General features: G+C 37.1%; 1 protein-coding gene across 11 annotated transcripts in view; it reads right to left on the bottom strand.

Annotated features, from left to right (window-relative positions):
* RAPGEF6 (Rap guanine nucleotide exchange factor 6) overlaps nt 1-27596 on the bottom strand; it is a 234319-nt gene that overhangs the window by 127403 nt on the left and 79320 nt on the right. For 10 of the 11 annotated variants that reach the window (XM_037739935.1, XM_017532126.2, XM_017532129.2 and 7 more), the window contains 2 exons: nt 15250-15319; nt 1122-1265 (listed from right to left, as the gene is read on the bottom strand). In XM_037739935.1, coding sequence (XP_037595863.1) covers nt 1122-1265; nt 15250-15319 — 214 coding nt within the window. The remainder of the gene's footprint in view (nt 1-1121; nt 1266-15249; nt 15320-27596) is intronic. The other variant, XM_017532131.2, reaches the window with a different exon arrangement.

The raw sequence follows: 27596 nt of genomic DNA, 5'->3' as shown, positions 1-27596 counted from the left end.
AGTTATATAACTGTGTGATGGGAACAATCCTGTTTCTAATTTTTCAAAAAAAGACATGTATTACTTGCATAGTGATGTGGAAATTTACTGTACAAAAAGAGAAATAAATTGTTAATAACAGTGTGGTTCTAGATACGATAAATTTTAGAACTATTTCACATTACTGCACTGAATCAATGCAAATAGGCAAATGTGACAAATATCAGAGCTGCCTTAAATCTATCACTTATTTCAGTATAAACAACTCTATAAATAACCTTTCTTATTCCTAACACCTAACACGGAATGAGTAAATATCTGTTTATGACAATCGAAAGAACTAAACACATCCTTGGGAATTTCACTGTAATCAACCAACCTTTTCATTATTTTAACACATGCAAACAAGAGCATAATGCTCTGTACTAATTGCTTAAATATTCTGGAAATCGTGACTCCTTTGGAAACTGGTAAATGTGAAACCTCTCCCCTAAAAATACACCTGATTTTTTAAGATTACCCTTATTCCTTGATTTAACTGCTTTTCAGTCTAAAAAAAAAGCTATTCACAAGTACAAAATTAAAGACTTCTGAAGACACAGCTTACATTTCTTTTCCTTTTTTTTTTGAGACAGAGTTTTGCTCCTGTTGCCCAGGCTGGAGTGCAATGGTGCAATCTTGGCTCGCTACAACCTCTGCCTCCCAAGTTCAAGCAATTCTCCTGTTTCAGCCTCCCGAGTAACTGGGACTACAGGCGTGCATCACCACACTTGGCTAATTTTTGTATTTTTAGTAGAGGCAGGGTTTCATCATATTGGCCAGGCTGGTCTCCAATTCTGACCTTGTGATCCGCCCACCTGGGCCTCCCAAAGCTCTGGGATTACAGGTGTGAGTCACCTCGGCCAGCCTGAGAACTTGTTTCTTTATTTAAACAACAATAAAAAAGCAAAAACAGAACTCCCACTGGTAAGAGTATTCCTAACCAATTCAACCAAACAGAAGCACTTAAAAAGATCATATATTTACCTGCCCCAAACTTTTACACACAGAGCCCAATGTGTTGATATTACCATACGTATAATTTAAAGATACTATATATGAAAATTAAGGACGATTCATGAAGCGTTCCTAAACATACTCACAGAAAGATAGCTGTTAACCTCCACATCATCAGTAATGGTTTGGCGCTCTCCTTTATAGTTAATTTTCCGAAATCTTCTTCGAGATTGTCTAGCAGGAATTTCTCTTTGTAAAATACTATCTTCATTATCTTTGGCATTCTCTACCTGAAACACATGTTCATATTCCCGATTAAATATCAAAATTTTATGTATTACTGACAGTCTGTGGAGTCTTAACAGGCTCATAAAGAAGTTTCATTTACTTTTTACAAGAAACTGCCTCAAGAAAACAGTCTGAGATTAAAGGTGATGTTATCATAAAGATCTGGAGACCACAGTTTCCTTCCAGGAAACAGTCTCTCTCATGCACATAAACATACATCCTCTAGGTAAAGTCACTTACCAGAAATGAAGGCTGTTAACTACACCTACACATTCAATAATTACAACTTCAGAGTTCCTCTTACTACAAACTGCCTGATTATGTACATATTTTACTTAGCAAACAATCATGGTTATGGTTTCAGCTAATTGTTAACAAAATAAGAAAATGTTATGCAATATTCTTTAATTTTTACCTTAATGCATGACAATAGCCACAAGTAAGGTTGGCATCTTTTAAGTAGGAAAATAAAATGTAAAATTAACATTTGTTAGGAGTTTAAAATGGGCCAGCATGCATATATATTAAGCACTTCGTTCACACAACAGCCCTGTAAGCAAGTATTACTATCTCTACTTTCTTCTGGCAAAGAAAAATCTCAAGATATTAGTGACATTCCATTCTCACAACAGTGATACTTATTAAAGGTGAGTTGGCAACCTAGGCAACACAGCAAGACCCTATTTCTACAGGGGGAAAAAAAATTAGCCAGGCATGGTGGTGTCCACCTGTAGTACCAGCTACTTAGGAGGCTGAGGTGGGAAGATGGATTGAACCCAGGAATTCAAAGCTGCTGTGAGCTATGACTGCACAACTGCTCTCCAGCCTGGGTGACAGGACAAAAGTCCTGTCTCAAAAAAATAAAAAATAAAAAATAATTTTTTAAAGGTGAGTAGGAATATAGACCTCTCTCTCTCAACAGCTTATGCCACTGACAGAAGACTGCACTGCCTGTCCAATCACAGACTATGCCATAATTTTTTAAATGACTATTTTTATAAAGGCGTATTGACATGCTCTAATATCTACCTTTATAACTAAGCTCACATCTAATAAATAACAAATGGTGGTTTCGGTTTTCCCCTATAACTACTCTTTCTGCTAATGTCAGAGCTCTTGATATTACCAAAAATTTCCTAGGCACCCACCCAAGCACAGTGGTGGCCCCTTATCCGAGGGAGATACATTCCAAGATCCCCACTAAATGCCTGAAACTGCAGATGGTACCAAATCCTATATATGCCACATATTTTTCAATATTTACATATCTATGATAAAGTTTAATTTATAAATTAGGCACAGGAAGAGATTAAATAATAAAATACAATAATAATAACAATATACTGTAATAAAAGTTATGTGGAGGATGCAGTGGCGAACGCCTGCAGTCCCTGCTACCAGGGAAGCTGGGGCAAGAGGATCACTTGAGCCCAGGAGTTAATGTCTATCCTGGGCAACACAGAGACCCTGTCTCTTAAAAAAAAAAAAAAAAAAGTTATAGGAATATGGTCTCTCTTTTTAAGTTTAGGGGTACAAGTGCAGGTTTATTATATAGGTAAACTTGTGTCATGGGGTTTGTTATGCAGATACTTCAGCACTCAGGTATTAAGCCTAGGACCTATTAGTTATTCTTCCTGATCCTTTCCCTCCTCCCACCTCCACCCTCCCAAAGGCCCCTGTGTGTGTTGTTCCCCTCTATGTGTCCATGTGTTCTCATCATTTAGCTCCTCTCTCTTTCAAAAGTACCACAGTACTGAAAACATGGAAAGTGAAACTGTGGATATGGGGGTGTGAGAGACTACTGTATCTTATCAACATTCTCAGTACCCCTGCTTGTCTTCCAAATCTTAGGTTTGGTTCTCTCTCAGATTGCCAATTCTTTATAAATCCCTCTCATAATGCTCTTTCATTCCCATTACTACCACTCCTTTATTCAAGTCTTAATAACCTCAGTCACAGACTACAGCAGTAGGTGATCCTGCTGCTTTAGGCATGTTCCTCTCCAATTCTATCATGCACGGTCAGACCAATCACCCAAATAATCACCATTACTAAGGTCTGCTGTTCAAATTGCCACAACAGACCTCTAATGTTTACATCAAATAAATTTTAAACTCTTACATTTGATATTCAATGGCATTATAAACTCCATCCTCAAAATACTTGTATCACCTTATCTTATACTTAATCCTGGAAAAGCTGCTCCCTTATTCGCTTTTCAACAAAAATTTTCATGAGATATGCAAAATTTCCTAATGATTTCTCAGAAAAAGCTGATGTCTAATGTGTTCTGTTCAGTGTGAGTTCAAAAATAAGTAGCAGCCAACTCAGTGTGACTATTCACGTGCCCCTATAAATAACTTATACTCTGCCAAGTAACATAATTCTTCAATTTGTGTTATCATACCCATTCTGTCATATGCTATCATTAAGACACTACCTATCACAACTGCCATCTCTTCCATAATCACAAGAGACATTCCTCTTCTCAGACCTCGACTGGCTTATTGTGTATACACACCTAGACTTCTCATAAATGGGACACGTTCTCTACTGCCTTCACACCTTTACATATGCAGCTGTCACTTTTGCCTAAAAGCCCATTCCCTCTTTGCCAACATATTGGCCTCCTACCTACATCTCAGGACCTAGTTCAACCAATCTCTCCTCCACTCCAGAAAGGTATTATTACTCTTTATATAGCAGTAAGCATATCAACATCACTAATAAGATGACAAGCTCTCTAAGGCAGGAACTGTATTATGTAATATATTCATCTTTGTTCACCTGATATTCAAGATACCTGCCAAAATGGGTATTTAATTAAATTTTCCCTTTTGCCTTAAATACATTAGGCCCTTGGAATTATGTATAAAGTACTCAAAAGGTATGCACAAGGCCATATATCAGAAACTAACTTACCTCATTTAAGGCTCACAATAACCCTATTACATAGCTACTTTTCCTATTGTAACAGATGGTACAGATTCTCATAAAAGGAAATTCACAGGCCAGGTGTGGTGGCTCATGCCTGTAATCCCAGTACTTTGGGAGGCAAAGGCAAGTGTATTACAAGGTCAGGAGTTCAAGACCAGCCTGGTCAAGATGGTGAAACCCTGTCTCTACTAAAAACTACAAAAATTAGCCAGGCACAGTGGCAGGTGCCTATAATCCCAGTTACTCCGGATGCTGAGGCAGGAAAATTGCTAGAACCTGGGCAGCAGAGGTTGCAGTGAGCCAAGATCATGTCACTGCACTCCAGCCAGGGCAACACAGTGAGACTCCATCTCAAAAAAAAGAAAAGAAAAGAAAAAAGTTAATTCACACAAGTAGGTGAATCAGGACCCAAAACCCAAGTGTGACTAAAAAGTCCAACTTCATACTGCCCTATCCCAAAAGATAAAAGATTATCTACTTTAGGCAAAAGTCCAATATTATGAGATTCTTACATCTTTTAATACCTACCACTTACTGAGCAATGCAGAGATTTAAACTACAAACGTTTAACAGAGTAAAAATGGAAGGAAAGGCTTTCTACATTTCAAAATCTTGGGTAAAGTATCAACTTCAAAGAAAAACCTAATCATGACTTTTATTTCAGGAATAAAAAGAATTAAATGCCCTCAACAAGGTTCCCACTGAAAATAACAGAATTGTGGTATTTAAAACATTAAAGCCTGCATTAAAAACAATGTAAGATTTAAAAAAATAAAACCACAAAGAGAACGAAATGGCACAAAAGGTACAGAATCCAAAGGCCAAGAGTGATGTAAAACCAAGAATACTTGAACTTGGGAAACCAATAAAGTCCCTGATCTACCAGACAGTTTCTGTTAAACTCTAAAGAAATGACTTTTCACTCTGATGTTTCTAGGGAGTGAGAGAGACAAGAGATGAAACAAGAGACTCTACCAAAGTTGAGGAAGCTAATAGAAACCTATGTTTGGCATAAAGCTCATGCCAAACAGCTACACCCTTGTTACAAGGGTAAGCATGGCATAAGCAGAAGGGGACAGGAAGAAAACTTGCTTGGCACTGGGAGGAGGAGAGGAGGGGAAGCAACTAAACAAAAATTCCCTTCCCCTGAGAAATCAAAACCACAAGCCATCCCTCATGCAGATCTGTACTTTGAATTCATAATACCTCAAGCACTCAAGTAAACTGAAAGACATTCAGCACTATTAATATGCAATAGCAGAAACAACAAATACAAATGCAACTTTTTTTTTTTTGAGAAGGAGTTTCACTCCTGTCACCCAGGCTGGAGTGCAATGGTGCAATCTCAGCTCACTATACCTCTGCCTCCTGGGTTCAAGCTATTCTTCTGCCTCAGCCTCCAAAGTAGCTGGGATTACAGGTATGCACCACTACCCCCAGCTAATTTTTGTATTTTTAGTAGAGATGGGGTTTCATCATGTTGGTCAGGCTGATCTCGAACTCCTGACCTCAGGTAATTCACCCGCCTTGACCTCCCAAAGTGCTGGGATTACAGGTGTGCGTGAGCCACCATACCCTGCCAACAAAAATGCGACTTTAACACAAGCCTCAAAGTATTGTCGTACCTAAAGTTCCAAGACATATGAACTCATAGACAAACACAACAAAAAAAACCACCCCAACTACATCAAAATCGTGTGAGGATGTAAGACATAATTTAAAATAATGAGCCCGCCCAAAAGGCAGAATTACACTTGAAAACACTCCAATATACCGAAAATATTAGAGAATAGAAAGAAATAATTTAAAAACTTTCCACAAAAGAAAACTTGAAAATGAGCCAGAGATGATAAACAGCAGCCCAACAGGTGAGGCCTGACCAGGACAAGAAAGCCCTAAGTGCCCTCCTCCCCACTGCCAGGCTAGCAAGCAATAAGGAATAACCAATAGCAATCTATATTTGGAGGAGAGATGAGAAAATGAAGAGACCTTGCTGAAGCACAAGAGCACAGAGAAGTCCTAAAACTGAGTGGTGCAGGAACACTGAGAAAAATCTTCCAGCAAACTCAAGGACAATGTAACACTAAACAAACTTGAAACCACTGGTGCACTGAAGGTAACCGTAACACCAACAGAATCCAAACCAAGCTCAACTCCAGTAGAAGCATGTTCATCTCTAGGCCTAAAAGCTACAGCCCTATACCCAATGCCTAGCATTAAATCCAAAATTATAACTCACATAAAAAAGGAAAGGTAAAACAAAACACTGCCAAGAGACAAAGCAATCAACAGAGCAGTCTACAGAAATTAGAGTGGATCCAGATGCTAGAACTACTAGACACAGAATTTCAATCAACTATTAATATGTTATATGTTCACTGGAAAAGGTATAGACAACACACATCGATGGAGAATTTTAGCAGACAAAAGAAAAATATAAAAGTAAAATGAAAATGTTAGAAACAAAAGACATGGTAACAGAGATCAAGAATGTCTATGACAAGCTCATCAGGAGACTCAACACAACTGAGTTAAGATAAACGAAATTAAACATAGGAAAATAAAATTACCAGAGATAAAGAGGAAAAGAGTTTTTTTTAAAAAAAAAAAAGAAAGAAAAATGAAGGAAGTGAATGGCATATTAAGATGCAACTAAAAAGGGAGTTCGTAAACTGGGAAGATGAATTCACAAGATTTATTCAACAAACAGCACAAAGTCATCATCAAGAGGTGAAGAATAAGAAAGCTTAGAATAGAGGACAGATTGAAAAAAAAAGTTCAAGAAGGTGATATAGAACAAGACCATATTCAAGGAAAAACAAAAGAATTTTTGATACCTAAAGCAGTCCAACAAATCCAAAGCAGGATAACTGGAAACTACAACACCAAATTACAGAGAAAATATAAACAAGACTTTTAATGAAGCCAGAGAGAAAAAAAGAGATCAGGAAGGCAATTAATGTCTGACTCCTCAAAAAACAACAAATGTTTAAAAAAAAAAAAAGAATGTATTGAATGTTAATAAAAAATAGTTCTCCTAAAATTGTGTTAATGGCAAAACGATCCTCTAAGAATGAAGAAAGATAATTTTCAGACAAAAAAGAAATAAAAATACCTGAGATACTTAACACCAGAAGATCTTCAGAAAAGAATTTTTAATGGATGTACTTTAAACATAATACAAGTGTTCCCATTAGGATGATCTCATATACAAGAAAGAATTAAAAGCAAAAAATATTAAATACATGGTTAAGTAGGAACAAATAATGACTGTATAAAACAGTTTAAGGCAAAATTTATGGAATACATAAAGTTAAAATACTGGACAACAATAGAAATTACATTTGGATACTAGCATTAAACTCATTAAGTTTAGCTACTTATTGGCCTCAGGTGTTTTTAAGCAGATTTTTTTTTTTCTTTTTTGAGACAGAATCTCACTCTGTTTGGCCAAGCTGGAGTGCAGTGGCACGAACTCGGCTCACTGCAACCTCTGCCTCCCAGGTTCAAGTGATTCTCCTGTCTCAGCCTTTCGAGCTGGGAGTACACGCACATACAACACCTGGCTAATTTTTTTTTATTTTCAGTACAGAAGGGGTTCCACCATGTTGGCCAGGCTTGTCTTGAACCCCTGATCTCAGGTGATCTGCGCACCTTGGCCTCCCAAAGTGCTGGGATTACAGACGTGAGACACTGTGCCCAGCCTAGGTACGAATTTAAAAACCGTCAAAATCAGCACTAAAAGAAGAGCCCAAACACCATTTTTAAGAGAGTATGGTGGGGAGGAGAGGAAGGGAAAAAAAAAAAAAAAAACTTAAAGAAGGGCAAAAACAAAAAGAGGGGAAAAAGCTAGAACAAACACAAAGTACATAATGGGGTGAAAGTAAATTCAAACCTATCAGCAATCACAATGAATACAAATAGAAGAGACTTCCCAGGTAAAAATCTCACTTCAAATATAGAAAAAGAAGAAACAGGCCCCAAGTATTAAGGTTCGCAGAATCCTGATACTTTTGAGAGAAGCCCAATAATTTTAAATATTTCTCTGCTTACTGGAGAAGGAAATCCCAATCTGTTTCTTGATGTCCATACCTGCTATAAATCATTAACTTAATGAAGGTTTGTTATCCTTTTCATGGGGAAACAGTACCTACTCATTATCATCATATCTGAGCTCTATAACCACTAGGAATGGTTTAACTACTTGGATGTCACTGCTTCCAAGCTTTTGGAATGTACAACCCTAGGAAACACATCTTTTTCTTAAGGTGGAATAATCTGGTAAATACTTTTAAGAGGAAAAAATAGTCATGTGTTGATGCTGACATTTCCTATTGACATTTTAGACTGGAGTTTTTCTTTTAATTTTTTAATTTTTATTTTTAAAGGCTAGTCAAGTGAAGCAGTGGGAGTGGAGAAGGAACAAAGAAATCTGTAACTGGTTGTGATCAATCAGCTGTAAATTGATCTGTAAACCACTGCACTCAGACCAGCCTAGACTGGAGTTCTTCTTAACATCTTTAATTTTATACAACTCTTATGCTAAAATAAAAATGTTGATTACTAATGACATTTATTTATGCGTTAATTATATCAAATATAATTATAAATTGTAATTATTCCAATTAAATGTATCATAATAGAACTTTTCATAATATACACATAAAAATTACCTATACATACATAATTGCTTTACATTAACAATATCAACATTACCACTAAATCCTAGTTATATTATGTTGCATACTAATATTTATATATGTATATAGGTTTATGTATATGTGTTATGTTAAATTAATTACAAATAGTTACATATAATGTGCATCTATATTACACACATACACAGCCATGTGTCACTTAATGATAAGGGTATGTTCTGAGAAATCTGCTGTTAGGCAATTTTGTCATTGTGTGAAGATCATAGAGTATACTTACACATAGACAGTATAGCCTACTACATGTCTGGGCAATATAGTATGGCCTATTGCTCCTAGGCTACCAAACTGTAAAGCATATTACTGAACACTGTAGGTAATTTTAACACAATGTAAAGTATTTTTGTATCAAAATACAGAAAAGGTTCAGTAAAACCAGAGTATTATAATTTTATGGAACCACTGTCATACATGTGGTCTGTCACTACCAAAACATGGCTATGCAGTGCATGACTGTAAAAAAAAAAACTATAAAAAGGCCACTAGTAGGCTGAGCTCAGTGGCTCACACCTGTAATCCAGCACTTCGGAAGGCTGAGGTGGGTGGATGATTTGACGTCAGGAGTTTGAGGCTGGCCTGACCAACATGGTGAAACCCCATCTCTACAAAAAATACAAAAATTAGCTGGGAGTGGTGGCGTATGCATGTAATCTCAGCTACTTGGGAGGCTGAGGGAGGATAATCACTTGAACCTGGGAGGCAGAGGCTGCAGTGAGCTGAGTTCGTGCCACCGCACTCCAGCCTGGACAACAGAGCAAGACTGTCTAAAAAGAGAAAGAAAAAAAGACCACTAGTAACACCAACAATGAGACAACTGGCTCTGTGCTTGGGGACATATTACCTTAGGAATGTACAAGTAAAATACTGTCTCCTAAAGTCACCAGAAATAATAATTCTTGGTGCAATTATACCAAAATTTTACATATATTAAAATCATTTATTTTTGGGGGGGGGAAGAGTAAATTTTTCTCCTTTTGAATTGTTTGTAGAACATTAAAAGATTTGCATGGCTCCCCTAAAATTGCTCTTCTTTCTCAGGTGTCTTCCAGTTCTTCTTGCTTTTTTATTCTTTTAAATGGCACAAAAGGCAAAACACAAAATAAACACTATACCTGATGGTATATTTCGCTGTGATTTCATTAAATTCATAATGTAAACTAAGAAAAAGTAATATTCTTATGATGCTAACTCCATACCTAAGAACACTGCATCGCCTTTTAGTTCAATTTTTTATTTCAGAGGGCATTTATAAACATTGTTTCTGCACATTTGTTAAGCTTAATCTTAAGTGTTTTGTCAGTTTTATAGATGGAATGATAAAAGGCTGGAGTGCAGTGTCTATTCACAGATGGGAATAGTTGGGACTACAGGCATGTGTCACAATACCCTGCTTAAGTATTTTTCATACAGCTTCTATAAATGTATTCTTCTTCCCTTACATGACATATATGTTACAGATCAATTTCTTTATCCCTATTTAAAAATATGCTGAAATTAGGATGGGGATTGCACTAAATTTTAGACAAAGTTTGAGATAATTTTTACCTTAAAAATATTGGCTGGGCACAGTGGTTCACGCCTGTAATCTCAGCACTTAGGGAGGCCAAGGTGGGCGGATCATAAGGTCAGGAGTTCAAGACCAGCCTGGCCAACATGGTGATACCCCGTCTCTACTAAACTACAAAAAGTTATCTGCACATGGTGGTACGCATTTGCAGTCCCAGGTACTCAAGGGGCTGAGGAAGGGGAATCGCTGGAACCCAGGAGGTTGCAGTGAGCTGAGATCCTGCCACTGAACTCCAGCCTAGCGACAGAGCAAGACTCCATCTCAAATATAAATATGTATGTCTCAACTGATTTAAAGAAGATCTAAAAACAACTTTTTATGGTTTTCTGTGTAAAGGTCTCCTACAACCTTTTTTACATTTAATCTGATGTATACAGATGGTTTTGATGCTTATAAACTCCCATTTTCTACTTGCTTGTAAGTAGAGATACAATTGATTTTTGTGTATGAACATGTATCCAATGACTTTGTTGAAATGACATAAATTTCAAAAGTTCACATTTAGGTAATTTGGGGTTTTCTACATACAAATCATTTTCTACATGGCAAATCATGTCATCTGCAAATCACAGTTCTATATCTTTTTTTCAATCTCTTTTTTCCCTTGCCTAAATGCATCTCCTAGCCAATAGTTTCGGTATGGTGAGCTTTCTCCACATATTCCCAAATGTTGGGAGAAAGTTTTCAATGTTTATTACAGGGTTTCTGCAGGTAACAATTAGGTTTTGAAAGTTTCATTCTCTTCCTAGCTTAAAAGCTTTTAAAAATATCAATAAGTTTTGATTAGAGCTTTTTACGCATCTATAGAAATTATTACCTAATTTTTTTCTCTAATTATATCTATGTAGTGAATATATTTTCACACATATTTTCAAATGCTAATCAATTTGCAAATCTGGAAATAAATTCAATTTAGTCATGTTGCTTTATTCTCTATATGTATCACTGGGATTCGACTACCTAAAATATTAAGATTTTTACATCTACTTTCATTTAAAAATACTAACCTATAATATCGCTTTTGTAAAATGCCCTTGTTAGGCTTTGTTATAAAAGTTAAACCAGGCTCATAAAATAAGGGGAAGAATTTAACCTTTGTCTATTTCCTGTTAGATGCTAAGTATAATTTATTCTGTAAATATTTGGAAAAATTTACCAGTGAAGCCACATGAGTCTGAATTTCTAAATGAAAAGGTCTGTAAATTACAGATTCACTTTCTTTTCTAGATACTGGCTTGTGCAGATCTTCTGTTTTTGTGTGTATGTACTAGTTTAGTGATTTGTGATTTTCAAGGAATCTGACTATCTAAAACTTCAAACTTACTTGCTTTAAGCTTTCCATAATATCATCTCCCTTATTAGCATTTTTAAAATGTTTGCTGGATCATAGTAGTGTATCCTTTCTCATTCCTGATACTGACTGTATGACATGTTTTGTTTTCTGATCATCTTTGACAGGGGTTAATTAATTTTTTTAGTCTTTTCTGAGAATCAACTTTGTCCTTTGTCAATCCTCATTATTCTAAGTTTGTTTTTATGCCTCTGATATTTATTTATTTTATTTACTTATTTTGAGACGGAGTCTCACTCTGTCGCCCAGGCTGGAGTGCAGTGGCATAATCATGGCTCAATGCACCCTCTGCCTCCTGGGTTCAAGCAATTCTCCTGCTTCAACCTCCTGAGTAGCTAGGATTACAGGCACACGCCACCACGCTCGGCTAATTTTTGTTTTTTAGTAGAGATGGGGTTTCACCATGCTAGTCAGGCTGGTCTCGAACTCCTGACCTTGTGATCCACCTGTCTCGGTCTCCCAAAGTGCTGGGATTACAGACATGAGCCACCATGCCTGGCCCAGTATTTATTTTTATATTCATCTTTATTACTTCTTGGTTTGTGATTTCTACTCATAAGCTTCTCTTTAATTTCCTGACATGGATACTTAATTCACTGTTAGCCTTTCCTCTTGTAGCATTAGGGCTTTAATTTCATAACAAGAAAGACTTAAGATGAATTCTACACATTTTAATATGTCACATTTATTCATTCAAAATATTTTCTAATTTTCTAAGTAATTCTTCTTTTACAAGCGATTTAGAGCATACTTCTGAATTTCTGAAGTTGTATTTTGTTTTAGCTGTGTGTTTATAATTGGTTTTTAAATTAATTTCATGGTGGTCAGAAACTATAAAATTCTAAATCCTGAAAATGTGAGACTTGCTTTATGTCCCAGCATATGATCAAATTTAAAAACCATTCTAGCCGCAGTGGCTCACGCTTGTAATCCCAGACCTCAGACTGAGGTGGGTGGATCACGAGGTCAAAAGATCGAGATCATCATGGCCAACATAGTGAAACCCCATCTCTACTGAAAATACAAAAATTAGCTGGGCATGGTGGTGCACACCTGTAGTCCCAGCTACTTGGGAGGCTGAGGTAGGAGAATTGCTTGATTGAACCCTGGAGGCAGAGGTTGCAGTGAGCTGAGATCAAGCCACTGCACTCCAGCATGGCGACACAGCAGGACTTCGTCTCAAAAACAGAAAAAAAAAGAAAAAGAAGCATTCCATGTGCACTTGAAAAGTAGGCATATTCTGTTGTTGACAGGTGTAGTATTCCCTGCATGTCTCTTAGGTGAAATGTGTACATGAGATGAGATTCAAATCCTCAATATTCTTACTGATTCCTGGTGCATGTTTTGTCAGCTACTTTAGAGGTATATTAAAATCTCCTGGTCGGGAACATCAGCTCACATCTGTAATCCCAGCACTTTGGGAGGCCAAGGCAAGAGGATCACTTGAGGTCAGGAGTTCAAAACCAGCCTGGCCAACATGGTGAAACCCTGCTCTACTAAAAATATAAAAGTAGCCAGGCGTGGCTAATATATGTACTTGATGTGGCTTTTTAAAATGCTTGTTTTTCTGAAACACTGAAGAATAAATTGAAGATATAATGCTTCATAATCCCATAATATGTCAACATATATCTGTTAACAATAAGGACTTTGTCTTACAGAACCACAGTATGGTTATCAAACTCAGGGAATTTGATATTATCCAATCTGCAGTCCATATTTGGATTTCATCAATTGCACCAACAATGTGACTTCTAGCTATGTCTACGATTTATCTTCTTCCTCATATGAAAATATTACATAATGTACAATAAGCACTAAAACGGGATGTATATACCACTGAAGTAAAACCAGTATTCTTCTGCATATATTATGAGAAATACAAAACACATCAACTGTAAAGTGAGAAAATCAATATTGCCTGGGGAGTTTTCTTGCCATGTTCCTCAATACATACATTTAAAAGAAAGAATTCTGAGGCTCTAATAGGAATCTCATATACTCAGTGCTTAAAGAAAATAAATACGAATCAATACATAATCCATCCTTGAACAAACTTAAATTCAAAAAACGTTCACTGAATACTTACTATGCAAGCAGCAATCTGCAATACTGTGGGAGATACAAGTGGAATAAGACATAATATTTGCCTGTAGGAGCTTAAAATCCAGTTGTTCACATAAAATTAGGGGTAGTGAGTTAATGGTTATATAGATGATCCAGTTGAAGATGATCTTCAAATAGAAAACAAACTATCTGAAGATATCAATCTGACTATATCACCATGAAATGGAAAAGCAGCTTTGTTTTAAGCCCTTACGTTAAAATGCTTCATTAAGAATTCAATTTCTCTTCTCAACAAATCTAATCAGATGACATGATCATCTACATGAGATCCTGTTAGGACAATGAGTCCATTCAGTATATGCTATTTTCTAGTAAGTTCGTCTTAGAACAAGGTAAAAGGGAGCTGTGTTCTTGATTCTTTTAATACTTAAAACAAAACAAAACAAAACAAAAAACTACCCAAACAAAAACCATAAGTTACATTAACTACTTAGCTCTTTTAAGAAAAAATAAAGAATTATTCCTTAAATACACCCTTAAATAAAACTTTATCTTAAATAATTTAAAAGTGAAAATACTAAGACCATTTCTTACTTGGATCTAATTGTATGTCTTTTTACTTTTCTCTACTTCATTCTCTCTAGTCTAGGACACAGACTATAGAATTCAAAGTTTATTGAAAAGGAAAAATTGAATGAGAAAGTAAATTGAATGAGAATGGAGAAATCACTTGAGGCTGAGCCCAGTGGCTCCTGCCTGTAATCTCAGCACTTTGTAAGCCCAAGGTAGGTGGATCACCTGAGGTCAGGAGTTGGAGACCAGCCTAGCCAACACGGTGAAATCCTCTAATAAAAAAAAAAATACAAAAATTAGCTGGGTGTGGTGGCAGGTGCCCATAATCCCAGCTACTCAGGAGGCTGAGGCAGGAGAACCGCTTGCAACCGGGAGGTGGAGGTTGCAGTAAGCTGAAATTGCACCACTGCACTCCAGACTGGGCAACAGGACCAAAACTCTCTTACCAAAAAAAAAAAAAAAAAAAAAAAAAATCACTTGAAAAATCATGGCCCCCTTTCAAAAGTTTTTAATTTTTAATTTTCTGGTACAAGGGGTAAAAAATGCCAAATGTGCAACATGTTATATATAAGTGCATCATGTTTGACACTTCTTGATGATCAAAAAAAGTCTGAATAGACAGAAACAGATAAACTTGATAGATGGTTCTGATGCTACTTGATAAAACCTCTAAAAGGTCATAGTAATAAAACCTCCTTAAGTGTTAAAAGCCTACTACATGTAAAGTTAAAACTGAAGCATATCAAAAACAATTCAGCATTCTTTAAAGCTCTTACCACAATCATTTCTGAAGGCTCTAATACAAGACAATCACATCCTCTTTTTCCTCCAAACTGCTTACCAAAACTATAAAAACAGAAAAACAATTTCTTTAGCAAAGGTTATAAATAAAATATATCAATATAGGAAAAAAAACAACAAAAGAAACCCCGAGATGTTAGGCAAGAAATTCTGATCTTGTCACTTATATTAAGATTTTCTAAAAAAGAAAAAACAAAAAAACAAGAAACCTTTTTTCTTAATTGTCCCGATATAACAGATCTCAATACTGTATGAAAATTCTCTTTAAACTTCTGCCTTTAGTCTCTAAAATTAGTTATAAAAGATACCTGTTTAATCTTAAATTTTTAACATGTCAATATGTGTTGAACAAAGAAAAAAATAAACCTAATAAAAACCTAATAACAGTGATAACACAATTAGCCCATGTTTTATAAAAGTAAATTATTGTAATCTTTTGGGAGTAGTATTAAGACAACCGATATTAAAAATAAAAAACCTTTAAAAATATTCACACTTGAGTAGTCTTTTGGTATCCAACTGGGATCGATTCCAGAACCCCCAAAGATACAAAAATCTACCAACGCTCAAGTGTCTAACATAAAATGGTGTAGTATTTGTATATAAGCTACGTATATCCATATGCTTTAAATCATCTTGAGATTTTTAATATACCTAATGCAGAGAAAGTGCTACATAAATAGTTGTTATACTTTGTTGTTTAGGAAATCACCACATGTAAAACAAGTTTATATATGCTTACTAGAGATGCAACCATCCATTTTTTTTTTTAAAGGATCAGCAGTTGCTTGAATTAACGGATGTGCAACCCACAGACATGAAGTGCCAACTATACATAAAGATATGTAGTTAGATACAAAGATGACTTATTAAAACAAAGGGCTGGAGTCACAGCTCTTTGGAAAAAAACTAAAGCTGGATCAATTCTAAAAATGTATTTTTATATTCTTGGTCCGAGAAAGATTTCTCAGCACAACAAAAAAGAAAGCAACCACAGAGAAAAAGGTAAGTTTTCATTTTAAAAGATAACTTGAATTTTTTAAATGGAGAATAAAAAAAAAAAACCCTGTCAAATACACCAAGACACAAATGACTTACATATGAAATATGCATAGTGCACTTAAAATAACGGTACAACAACCAAAAATATCATATTTGAAAGTTTAGTGCCAGTATCAGTGACCAAAATAATTAAAGGAGGAAAAAAATTAATCATTCAAGCAAAAGATAAAATACCAAAAAAACTAATAAAAAAGTAAGTCATTTATAAAGAAAATTATACAACCTTATTGATGGACTAGAAACAAGGCTTAAAGTAGCATAGCACATACCTTTATGGGAAGGCTCAATATTTAAAAATGTCAATTTCCCAAGTATAAGGTTCTGTACAAACAATAGTTAATAGTTCTAACCAAAATCCAAACAAAATAACTTTTGTACGTGGCCAAAAAATTATTCATGTTTTTTCTTTTTTCTTTTCCTTTTTTTTTTTGAGACAGCATCTCACTCTGTGATCACCCAGGCTGCAGTACAGTGGTGCGATCACAGCTCACTTTAGCCTCAATGTCCCTGAGCTCGGGTGATCTTCCCCTATCAGTCCTGAGTAGATTGGGCTACAGGTATGCACTACCAGGCCCAGCTAATTCTTTAAATTTTTTTGTAGAGACAGGGGTTTTTGTCATGTTGCCTACACTGGTCTTGAATTCCTGGGATCAACCAATCCACCCATGCTGGCCTCCCAATGTCCTAGGATTATAAGAGTCAGCCACTGCACCAGGCCTCACTTGTTTTTTCTTAAGCAGAAGATCTTTATCTTTTGCTTCCTGAAATTCCTATATCAACTAATACATTTAAAAAAGGAAATCTGTAAAAATTTGCTTTCATGCAAGATGGACTAACAGGGACTGGATTTACTCTCCCACCTGAGGACAAAAACAGAAGTCAAGACAAAATATATAAAACAACAATTTCAAGACACCAAAAAGAAGGCAGGACAGGGCTGTAATTCCTGAGAGAGGAAACAAAAAAACAAAGATGATTCCTGCAATATGCCATTTTACCACCTACAGGCAAGTTCTAGGCTGCAATGCAAGAATAGAGAAGCCCAACACAGCCTGAAAATTTTGCTGAGTTGCAAAGTTTTAGGGTGTGGATGACAGGGGAAAGATGCTTAGAATTTGCAATGCAGTGTTCCTGAAAAGAGGGAGTAGCAAAGAGCAAGGGACAGAGAGAACAGGATTGTGCACAAGAATGTGCATCAGCATGTGTGTGCATATATGCTTTGGAGAAAGGTCCTCCTGAGTCTCTGAGTGAGCACTGTGGATATGTGTGAACAAACCTAAGAGTCACAGTGGAAAGACGACATAATATATGGGGCACTGGGTAGGGTCCTCAGAAATGTATTTCCTTAGTAACATAATAAAATAGTACTAAAGTGTTGGACTTGCACATATACATTTAAAAGACAAACCTCAAAACAATCAAATAGATTCCAGTTAGCTAGACTGTATGTTAGAACAAAATCTAATACCACCTAAAAAGATGCACAAGTTAGAACCCAGTGACATGAAATTCACAATGACATCAATAAAGAAACAAACAACAACAACAACAACAACAAAAACCAGGCATCCAAAGGAACAGGAAAATATAACCGATAACCAAGAGAAAAAACAATCAATAAAAATAGACTGAGAACTATCATAAGTATGGAAATCAACAGACAACAATATTGTAACAGCTATTTCTATGTATGTTTCATAATGTTCAAGAAAGCAAAGATAAATATGAACACAACAGAGAGTAAAACAGAAGATATAAAAAAGACCTAATGCAATATTCTATCAATTCACATACACAGACACATAAGGTCTGTTTGTTCCATTTATCAGTAATGTTAAAATTGGTGAGTAGCTTCAGTGTCAACCTGATCCACCGTTTAGTTTCCCCTTAATTTTTCACTATTAGTTTTAGCATTTTTTATCAGTATGTAGATTGAAAGTGTTATTAGGGCTATTAAAATATGTATTTGTTTTGATCATTCCTTCTGAATTTATTAGCTGGGGGGGGCACTAATATAAAGAAAAACTCTCAACTATTTGAGTTCCTGGAACTACTGTTTATATAAAGTGAATCCACTGTATATAAAGTAAAACCTATAAAAAAGCTTGAGAAATATATTAATTTATCAAGACTGAAGAATACAAACTCAATACCCAAAAATCAATTATTTTATTGTTTATTAGCAGCAATCAGAAATTAAAAAAATCTTTTGACTCCATTAAAAATAGAAAAATGATGATTTATCAAAATACATACAAGACTTCTACAAAGCTACAAATTTAAAAACTGAAACATTGCTGAGAAAAATTGAAGACGACCTGATTAAAAAGAGATACATCTTGTTTATGGATAAAAATGGCAATTCTCTCCAACGTGTTTTACAGATTCAAGACAATCACAATAAACATCCTAGAGAGTTGTCTTGGAAGTCTGACATAATGACCCTAAAATTTACATGGAAATGTAAAGAGTCTAAAATAGTTAAAACAACTTTGGAAAATAAGAACAAAGTTGAAATATTTATAGTATCAGATTCTGACGTACTATTAAAGCTAGAGTACTCAAGATAATGTGATATTTAATCAACTTACAGATCAATAAAACAGAATAAAGAGAACAAAAGGAGACCCATACATACATGATCAACTGATTTTTTGCAAAGGTACCAAAGAAATTCAATGGGGAAACATTATCTTTCCTATAAATGGAGAACAACCAGAAGAAACAAAGGCAGCGGGGGATGAAGTTCTTAATGTAACACCATAAACAAAAATTAATTACAAGTGGATGAGAGCCAGGCATAGTGGTTCACACCTGTAATCACTTTGGGAGGCAGAGGCTGGCAGACAGCTTGAGCTCAGGGAGTTTGAGACCAGCCTGGACAACATGGCAAAACCTCGTTTCTACCAAAAAATACAAAAGTTAAGACAGGCGTGATGGCACACCCCTGAAGTCCCAGTTACTCAGGAGGCTGAGGCAGGAGGATCACTTGTGCATGGGAGGTCCAGGCTGCAGTGAGTCATGAGCATGCCACTGCACTCCAGCCTGGGTGATAGAATGAGACTGTCTCAAAAAAAAAAAAAAAAAAAAAAAAAAAAAAAAAGGGGGGGGGGGGGGGGAAGAATCAGGAATATAAATTTAAAAATTAAAACTAGAGTAACAATAAAATTTTTGTACATGCCCTATATCAGAAAGTTCCCTTCAGTATGTCTAGTTTGTTCAAATAATTTATTCCAAATGAGCTTTAGATTTTTCTCAGATGTGCTTTTTTCCTATATTTATTGAAAGATTCATGTGGTTTTTACCTATTATTTTATTAATACAGTATACTAGATTAATTGACTTACAAATGCCAAACCAATCTTCCATTCCTGGGATAATCTCAACTTGGTCATGATATAAAATACTTTATAAATATATACCAGGATTGTGTTTCCCGTCATTTTGTTAACAATTTCCGCATGTATATTCACGAGGAACAATAATCTGGAATTTTCTTTTCTTGAGATCTTTGCCTAGTATTGGTAGCAGTAGTACTGGACCCATAGAAATGAGCTGAGAGCATTTTCTCTACCCTTACCCTATACAAACTCTTTTGGAATATATGTAATAATGCTTCTTATGTTTGAAAACATTCAGCAGTAAAGTTATCTGGGCCTAGACTTCTCTTTGCATTCAAAGTTTCTATTTCTTTTTGAGCCTTTTTTGTAATGTATGTCTTTGCAAGATTTGCCCAATTTATTGATATGAAGTTGTCCACAAAATCCCTTTGAGTGCCAAGCATGGTTGCTCACTCTTATAATCCCAGCACTTTGGAAGGCTGAGGCAGGTGCATCATCTGATGTCAGGAGCTGGAGACCAGCATGGTCAACATGGTGAAACCACGTCTCTACTAAAAATACGAAAATTAGCTGGGCATGGTGGTGTGCACCTGTAATGTCAGGTACTCGGGAGGCTGAGGCAGAAGAATTGCTTGAACCTAGGAGGCACGGTTTGCAGTGAGCCAAGATCACGTCATTGCACTCCAGCCTGGGTGACAAGAGCAAAACTTTGTCTCCAAAAAAAAAATCCTTTTTAAAATTTAAATTTCATTAGGATGGTAATGTCTCCTCTTTTACGCCTGATTTTGGAAATGTATAATCTTTCTTTTTTTATGGTTACTCTAACTCAAAGTTTATCAACTTTTGTTGACCTTTTGAAAGAACCAACTTTTTATTTCATTGATGTTTCTCTATTACTTTTGTGGGTTTTAATTTCACTGATGTCCTCCTGAACCTTCCTTCTGCTTGCTTTTGAGTATACTCTGTTCTTTCCATTCTTACGATGAAAACTCAACGTAACTGAATCAAGATCATTCTTTTCTCAAAAATATGATCTAAATTTCCCTGTAAGGACTGCTTTAGTTGTATCCCACAAATTTTTATGTGTGTTCACTTCCACTGAGTTCAAAATCTTTTCTAATTTCTCTTGTGAAGTCTTCCTTGGTTTATCGTTCACTTACAAATTTGTTATCTAAATTCTCATATTTGTTTCTGATACTGATTTATAACTTAATTCCATTGTAGTCAGTGGACAAACTTCAAATGATTTCATTCTTTTAAGTTTATTTAGACTTGTGTTATGGTCCTAGATTATATCCCCTATCCTGCAGAGTGACCCATAAAATCTTGAAAAAAAAAAGATTATGTATCAGATCAAAGTGGTTCGTAGTACTTTTCAAGCTCTACCTTTGCTAATTTTCAGTCTAGTGGTTCTATTATTGAAAGACTTTTGAAATCACAAGCTCTAACTATTCAACTACTAATCCTTTCAATCTGTCCATTTCTCCTTATTTTGAAGCTCTGCTATTAAATATGCAATAAAAATTGCTATGTATTGCCAATGTATTAATCCTTTTAACATTATGAAATTTTGCTCCTGGTGTCTAGTAATGTATCTTGTCTTAAAATCTATTTCACCTCACATGCTAGTTCTCTCTCATGAACATAGCTTGCCTGGCACATCTCTCCTTTTCAACTTATTTGTGCTTTAAAGCTGAAGTATGTTTCTTATAGACAGCATATAATGGGATCTTGAATTGTCATAGAACCTGATAATCTCTTTTAATTGGAATGTTTAGACCATGCACATGTAATGAAATTACTGACTTGTCTGGATTATGTCTATTATTTTCCTTTTCTTTTTTTTTTTTGGGACGGAGTTTCGCTCTTGTTACCCAGGCTGGAGTGCAATGGCGCAATCTCGGCTCACCGCAACCTCCGCCTCCTGGGTTCAGGTAATTCTCTTGCCTCAGCCTCCTGAGTAGCTGGGATTACAGGCATGCGCCCCCATGCTCGGCTGATTTTTTGTATTTTTAGTAGAGACGAGGTTTCACCATGTTGACCAGGATGGTCTCGATCTCTTGACCTCGTGATCCACCCGCCTCGGCCTCCCAAAGTGTTGGGATTACAGGCGTGAGCCACCGCGCCCGGCCTTTTTTTTTTTTTGAGATGGAGTCTTGCTCTGTCACCAGGCTAGAGTACAGTTGCACAATCTCAGCTCACTTCAACCTCTGACTCCCAGGTTCAAGAGACTCTCCTGTCTCAGCCTCCCAAGGAGCTAGGACGACAGGCACATACCACCCCGTCTGGCTAATTTTTTTGTATTTTTAGTAGAGATGGGGTTTCACCATGTTAGCCAGGCTTTGATCTCCTGACCTCGTGATCCACCCACCATGGCCTCCGAAAGCGCAGGGATTACAGGCATGAGCCACCGTGCCCAGCCCATTTTCCTATTTTTTAAAAGTCTCATCTTTTCTCTTCCTCTTTTCTTCCTGTTCTACCATCATTTCTGTCAAACCAGTATTTTCGTTTAGTGTCCCATTTTAATTCCTTTGTTGATTTTTTTAAATGCTATTTTCGTTATTTTTTTTTTTAGAGATAGGATCTCACTCTGTTGCCAAGTTGAAGTGAAGTGTCATGATCATAGCTCAATTGCAGCCTTAAACTTCTGGGCTCAAGCCATCCTCTCCCCTCAGCCTTTTGCACAGCAGGGACTACGGGTGTGCACCACCACATGTTTTTTGTAGAGACAAGGGTCTCCCTATGTTGACAAGCAGATCTCAAACTCCTGGCCTCAAGTGATCCTCTCATCTTGGCCTCTCTCAAATCACTGGTATTAAAGGCATAAGTCACTGTACCTGGATGATTTTGTTATATTCTTGATGGTTAATGTGTGGGATTGCAATATGCTTCAGAAACAAGGAAACGTGGTCCACCCTCACCACTTCCAATCAATAACATAATGGAGACTCTTGCCAGGACAATAAGGTAAGAAAACCCATTAAAGGCATACAGGCTGGAAAGAAAGAAATGAAACTATCTTTATCATAGGAGAGTGATCCCGTATATAGGAAATTCTAAGGAACCTACAAATATAAACTACTAAATCTAACAAAAGATTTTATCAAGGTGACAGGATATAAGACCAATAAGCAAAAACCAATTTTATTTCTATATACGAGCAATGAAATGAAAATGAAATTAAGACATAAGTCCATTCATAATCACATTAAGAATAATAAAATATTTTAAAATGATTTAACAAGGCACTGCAGTTCAGGCCAGTTGTTCTGGCACTTGAGGAGGCAAGATATATATAGGGCCAGCCTGGGGAACACAAGAAAAAAAAGAAAATGATTTAACAAAAGTATAAGACTTGTACACTGAAAAATACAAAATATTGCTGAGAGAAGTAAAAAGATAAACATATGCAGAAGAAACCCATGTTCATAGGCTAGAAGACACAATATTGTTAGGACTGCAATTCTTCCCAAATTAGCCTATACATTCAAATTATTTCCTATCGAAACCCCAACCGGCTTTACCGTATAAATTAACAAACAGATCCTTAAATGTATATGGAAATACAAAAACCTAAAATAGCCAATACCATTATAAAAATGAACAAAGTTGTAAGACTTGCTGGATTTGAAAAGTTACAATGAAGCTAAAATAATCAAGACACTCAGGATTGGTACCAAGACAAAAAAATAAATGAGACAGAACAAACAGTCCAGAAAACAAACACATACATTTATAGTTAACTGATTTTGAACAAAGGTACCAAGGCAATTTAATGGGGAGAAAACAGCCTTTTCAATAAACCATGCTGGGTAAAATGAATATGCAAATATCCATATGCAAAAATATATATACAAACAAAACAAAAAAATTACCTTACAATGGATCACAAGCCAAGTTTTTTTTAGGAAGAACTTAAAAAAAAAAAAAAAAATTCTAGGAAAAAACTTAAGATTAAGTAATTGAGGTTGATTTAGTTGAAGATTTCTTAGCGATGACACCAAAAGCTCTACTCTCAAAAATAAACCTTAAAATAGATATCATCAATATTAAAGTTTCATGCTTCAAAAGACACTATTAAGGAGCCACAGACAGGCCGGGTGCAGTGGCTCATGCCTGTAATCCCAGCACTTTGGGAGGCTGAGGTGGGTGAATCACAAGGTCAGGAGTTTGAGACCAGCCTGGTCAAGATGGTGAAACCCCATCTCTACCAAAAATACAAAAAAATTAGCTGGGTGCAGTGGCGGGCTCCTGTAATCCCAGGTACTCTGGAAGCTGAGGCAGAAGAATGGCCTGAACCCAGGAGGCAGAGGTTGCACTGAGCCGAGATCATGCCACTGCATTCTGGCCTGAGCAACAGAACAAGGTTCCGACTCAAAAAAAGCAGCAGCCACAGGCTGGCTGGGTGCAGTGGCACACACCTGTAATCTCAGCACTTTGGGAGGCTGGGGCAAGCACATCACTTGACGTCAGGAGGTGAGACCAGCCAGGCCAACGTGGTGAAACCCCGTCTCTACTAAAAATACAAAAATTAGCTGGCTGTGGTATTAAGCGCCTATAGTGCCAGCTACTTGGGAGGCTGAGGCCAGACAACTGCTTGAACCCAGGAGGCGGAGGCTGCAGTGAGCCAAGATTGGTCTGCAGCCTGGTCAGCAGAGCGAGACTCCGTATAAAAAAAAAAAGAAGCCACAGACTGAGAGAAAATACATGCAAATCATATATATGATATAGAACTTGGATCCAAAATACATACATTCCTACAACTTGATAAGACAGCACAATTTAACAACGGAGAAAAAAATCTGAACAGACACTTCACCAGAGAAGATACAGGAATATCTAGTAAGCATATAAAAAGTTCTCCTGACACCAAGATGGCCAAGAGAAGCCAGCACCGGAACGCAGCTCCCAGCGAATGAGATGCAGAGGGCTGGAGGACTTCACGGTTCCAAACAAGGTGCTGGATTCTTTTCCATAGAACTGACAGGGCACTGGAATTGGGCCCAAGGAAAGGAGCCGCAAGGCGAGCACCGCCGGGGGCGGGGAGGCATGGCGGGGGGCGGGGAGGACAAATCAAGATGGGAGAGGCACGTTCCCATTTGAAATGTGCAGCTGGCTAGGAGGGTCGGGGGACTTCATCCCCTTGGTGCTCCGTTTCAGATCCAGTGCTTGCCTCATCCCTCCTGCAACCCTGGGTCCACAAGAGCCCTGCCAGACAGTGGGGCACGGTGGGTAGCTGATGCAAATCTGGGCAGCAGCTACCGCTGGGCTCCGCAAGTTATCGCAGGGACCTGGGCGGGAGTTTGGACTTACGCCAGCGGGACCATCCCACAGAGGGAGGCAGAGGTGAAAGCAGGGCAACAAGCCCTAAGGCCGTCAGGCCCCAGCCCCACAGAATTCAAACTGAAGCGCTCGCTAGAGAGCTTGGCAGCAAATACACCAGCTTGACCCCAACCAGGAAGGTCGAGCTCTGGGGGAGACGCCATTGGGAAGGCAGGGCCAATTTCACCTGCAAACAAATTCCAAGTTAGGACCACCCACTCAACAACCTGACTGAGCCTAAGAGAGCCCAGCAACGCCCTCTACAGGCCAAAAAACATACAGCTCCAACCTCAACAGAAAAAAACGTCCACTCAGGGACTCCTGAAAGCACCAACTTCAAAGATTAAAGGGAGATATAACCACAAAGATGGGGGAAAAAACAGCGCAAAAAGAAAGAAACCACCAAAGAACAAAACACCTCTTTTCCTCCCAGGGATCACAACTCCTCACCATCAAGGGAACAAAATGAGACAGAGAATGAATCTGATGAATTGACAGAAGCAGGCTTCAGAAGGTGGGTAATAACAAACTTCTCTTCAGTTAAAAGACCATGTTCTAACCCAGTGCAAAGAAACTAAGAACCTAGAAAAAAGGTTAGACAAAATGCTAACTAGAATAACCAGCTTAGAGAAGAACATAAACGACTTGATGGAGTTGAAAAACACAGCACAAGAACTTTGCAAGGCATACGCAAGTTTCAACAGCCAAATCAATCAAGCAGAAAAAAGGATATCAGAGATAGTAGACCAAATCAATGAAATAAAATGAGAAGGCAAGATTAGAGAAAAAAGAGTGACAAGAAATGAACAAAGCCTCCAAGAACTATGGGTTTTTGTGAAAAAAAACCTAATCTATGCTAGATCAGCATACCTGAATGTGACGGGGAGAATGAATTGAAGTTAGAAAACACTCTTCAAGATATTATCCAAGAGAACTTTCCCAACCTAACAAGACAGGCCAACATTCAAATCCAGGAAAACAGAGAACACCACAAAAATATTCCTCAAGAAGAGCAACCCCAAGGCACACAGTTGTCAGATTCACCAGGGTTGAAATGAAGGAAAAAATCCTAAGGGCAGCCAGAGGGAAAGGTCGAGTCACCTACAAAGGAAAGCCCAACAGACTCACAGCAGATCTCTTGGCAGAAACCCTGCAAGCTAGAAGGGAGTGGGGGCCAATATTCAACTCCTTAAAGAACTTTCAACCCAGAATTTCATATCTGGCCAAACTAAGCTTCATAAGTGAAGACGAAATAAAATACTTAACAGACAAGCAATTGCGGAGAGATTTTGTCGCTACAAGACCTGCCTTATGGGAGCTACTGAAGGAAGTTCTAAACAGTGAAAAGAATAACCAGCACCAGCCACTGCAAAAACATACCAAATGGTAAAAAATAACGATGCAATAAAGGAGCCATGTCAATTAACAGGCAAAACAACCAGCCAGCAACAAAATGGCAGGATCAAATTCAAACATAACAATATTAACATTAAATGTAAATGGCCTAAAAGCCCCAATCAAAAGACACAGACTGGCAAACTGGATAAAAAGTCAAGAACCATTGGTGTGCTGTATTCAGGAGACTCATCTCGCATGCAAAGACTCATATAGACTCAAAATAAAGGGATGGAGGAAGATTTACCAAGAAAATGGAGAGGGAAAAAAAAAAAAAGGCAAGCAGGGGTAGCAATCCAAGTCTCTGATAAAACGGACTTTAAGCCAACAAAGATCAAAAGAGACAAAGAAGGGCATTATATAATGGTAAAAGGATTAATGCAACAAGAGCTAGCTATCCTAAATATTTATGCACCCAATGCAGGAGCACCCAGATACATAAAGCAAGTTCTTCATGACCTACAAAGAGACTTAGACTCCCACACAATAATAGTGGGAGACTTTAACACTCCACTGACAATACTGGACAGATCAACGAGACAGAAAGTCAACAAGGATATCCAGGACTTGAATGCAGATCTGGACCAAGAGGACCTAATAGACGTTTACAGGACACTCTACCCCAAATCCACAGAAAACATTTTCTTCTCAGCACCACATTGCACTTACTTCAAAACTGATGACATGATTGGAAGTAAATCACTCCTCAGCAAATGCAAAAGAACAGAAATCATAACAGTCTCTCGGACCACAGCACAATCAAATTAGAACTCAGGATTAAGAAAAGCACTCAAAACCACACAATAACATGGAAACTGAACAACTTAGTCCTGAATGACCAATGGGTAAACAATGAAATGAAGGCAGAAATAAAAACGTTCTTTGAAACCAATGAGAATGAAGACACAACATACCAGATCCTGTGGGACGCATTAAAAGCAGTATCTAGAGGGAAATTTATAGTAATAAATGCCCACCTGGGAAACAAGGAAAGATCTAAAATCGACACCCTATCATCAAAATTGAAAGAGCTAGAGGAGCAAGATCAAAACAACTCAAAAGTAGAAGACAAGAAATAACTAAAATCAGAGCAGAACTGAAGGAGACAAAGACACAAAATACCCTTCAAAAAAAAAAATCAATAAATCCAGGAGCTGTTTTTTTTTTCATCACTCAGGCTGGAGTGCAGTGGCAAGATCGCA

Source organism: Cebus imitator, unplaced genomic scaffold (assembly GCF_001604975.1).
Source record: "Cebus imitator isolate Cc_AM_T3 unplaced genomic scaffold, Cebus_imitator-1.0 Scaffold76, whole genome shotgun sequence".
In the NCBI taxonomy this organism is placed as follows: Eukaryota; Metazoa; Chordata; class Mammalia; order Primates; family Cebidae; genus Cebus; species Cebus imitator.
The sequence above is the reverse complement of the archived record's forward strand: the minus strand, read 5'-3'. Positions and strand labels throughout refer to the sequence as shown.